This window comes from Cricetulus griseus, chromosome 3, assembly GCF_003668045.3.
Source record: "Cricetulus griseus strain 17A/GY chromosome 3, alternate assembly CriGri-PICRH-1.0, whole genome shotgun sequence".
NCBI lineage: Eukaryota > Metazoa > Chordata > Mammalia > Rodentia > Cricetidae > Cricetulus > Cricetulus griseus.
In genome coordinates, this window is record NC_048596.1 from 209,853,980 (window position 1) to 209,854,967 (window position 988).

At 45.5% G+C, this 988-nt stretch overlaps 1 protein-coding gene across 1 annotated transcript; it reads left to right on the forward strand.

Annotated features, from left to right (window-relative positions):
• The first annotated feature begins 307 nt into the window (after positions 1-307).
• On the forward strand, positions 308-649 carry LOC113834620 (NHP2-like protein 1). Its single transcript, XM_027405048.1, has one exon. The coding sequence runs from the start codon at positions 308-310 to the stop codon at positions 647-649; it is 342 nt and encodes a 113-aa protein (XP_027260849.1).
• The last annotated feature ends 339 nt before the right edge of the window (positions 650-988 follow it).

Consider the following 988-nt stretch of genomic DNA (forward strand, 5'->3'; position numbering starts at 1 on the left):
CCAGAGCCAAAATCCAACTCACAATAAACTTGGAAATGTAGTTTCTTATAAAAGGACTTTAAGAATATGATGAAAATGAAACCTAAATAAATCTTTTGAAAGCCCTGAATGGAGAAAATTGTTTATTTGTATTAAAGAATAAACAAAGTTAACAGAATATAATCTATTCTTAGATAGAAAGACTGAATATCCTAGAGATGTTAGATTTCCCCAGCTCCAGTACACACTCAATGCCACACTGATTTAAAGAGTAAAATGATGAGGAAGTGGGCAGCCCTTGCAGAATAGTGAGCCTGAAACTGCAGCCATGACTCATAAGGCCAACCTGCACAGGTGCCCACTGGAGTCTGTTCAGCAGTCACGGACCCACAAGCAGCTATGGGAAGGAGAAAAGGAGACCACCAACCCCCACAGGGGCAACTCTGAGTGCTCTATGAACCCAGATACTGAGGTCAGCATCGTCCTGCACCACCCACTGTTATGGACGAGGACGAGATCATCTCCAGGGAGTCTGTGCTCCACACAGGCCCTGGGGCAGACAGACCTGTGTACCTCCAGGCCTGTCACGGCCTGTCCTGTCAGCCTCAGAGAAGGCACTCAACAGAAGCAGCAGATCCGGTCTACTCTGCAATCAACTGAAAGGCCTTAGGCACAGGTCTGGTGCCTCTGCACTGTTTCCCTGATGGCTCTTCCCTGGGGGTGCGTGTGTACTGTCTTTGTTAGCATATACTGTTTTTTAATGGCTCTCTTTTATAAAACAATGTATTGCTGAAAACATGAAAAGAGGCCAGAGACATGGCTCAGCAGGCAAAGTTTGCTGCCAAGCCTGCTTGGTTTTCAAGCATCATAAGATAGAGGGAGAGAACCGCCTCCCACAAGCTGTCCTCTGACTCCACACACGTACACACATGTTTAAAAAAACAGCTTTTCATACATGTTGATGTGCTGATCCGGAAAAATTATATGGAAGGCAAAGGGGCAACATTAG

Bases quoted from the DNA above. Each gene is read 5' to 3' on its own strand.
- LOC113834620 (XM_027405048.1), top strand. From the start codon at position 308: ATGACTCATAAGGCCAACCTGCACAGGTGCCCACTGGAGTCTGTTCAG.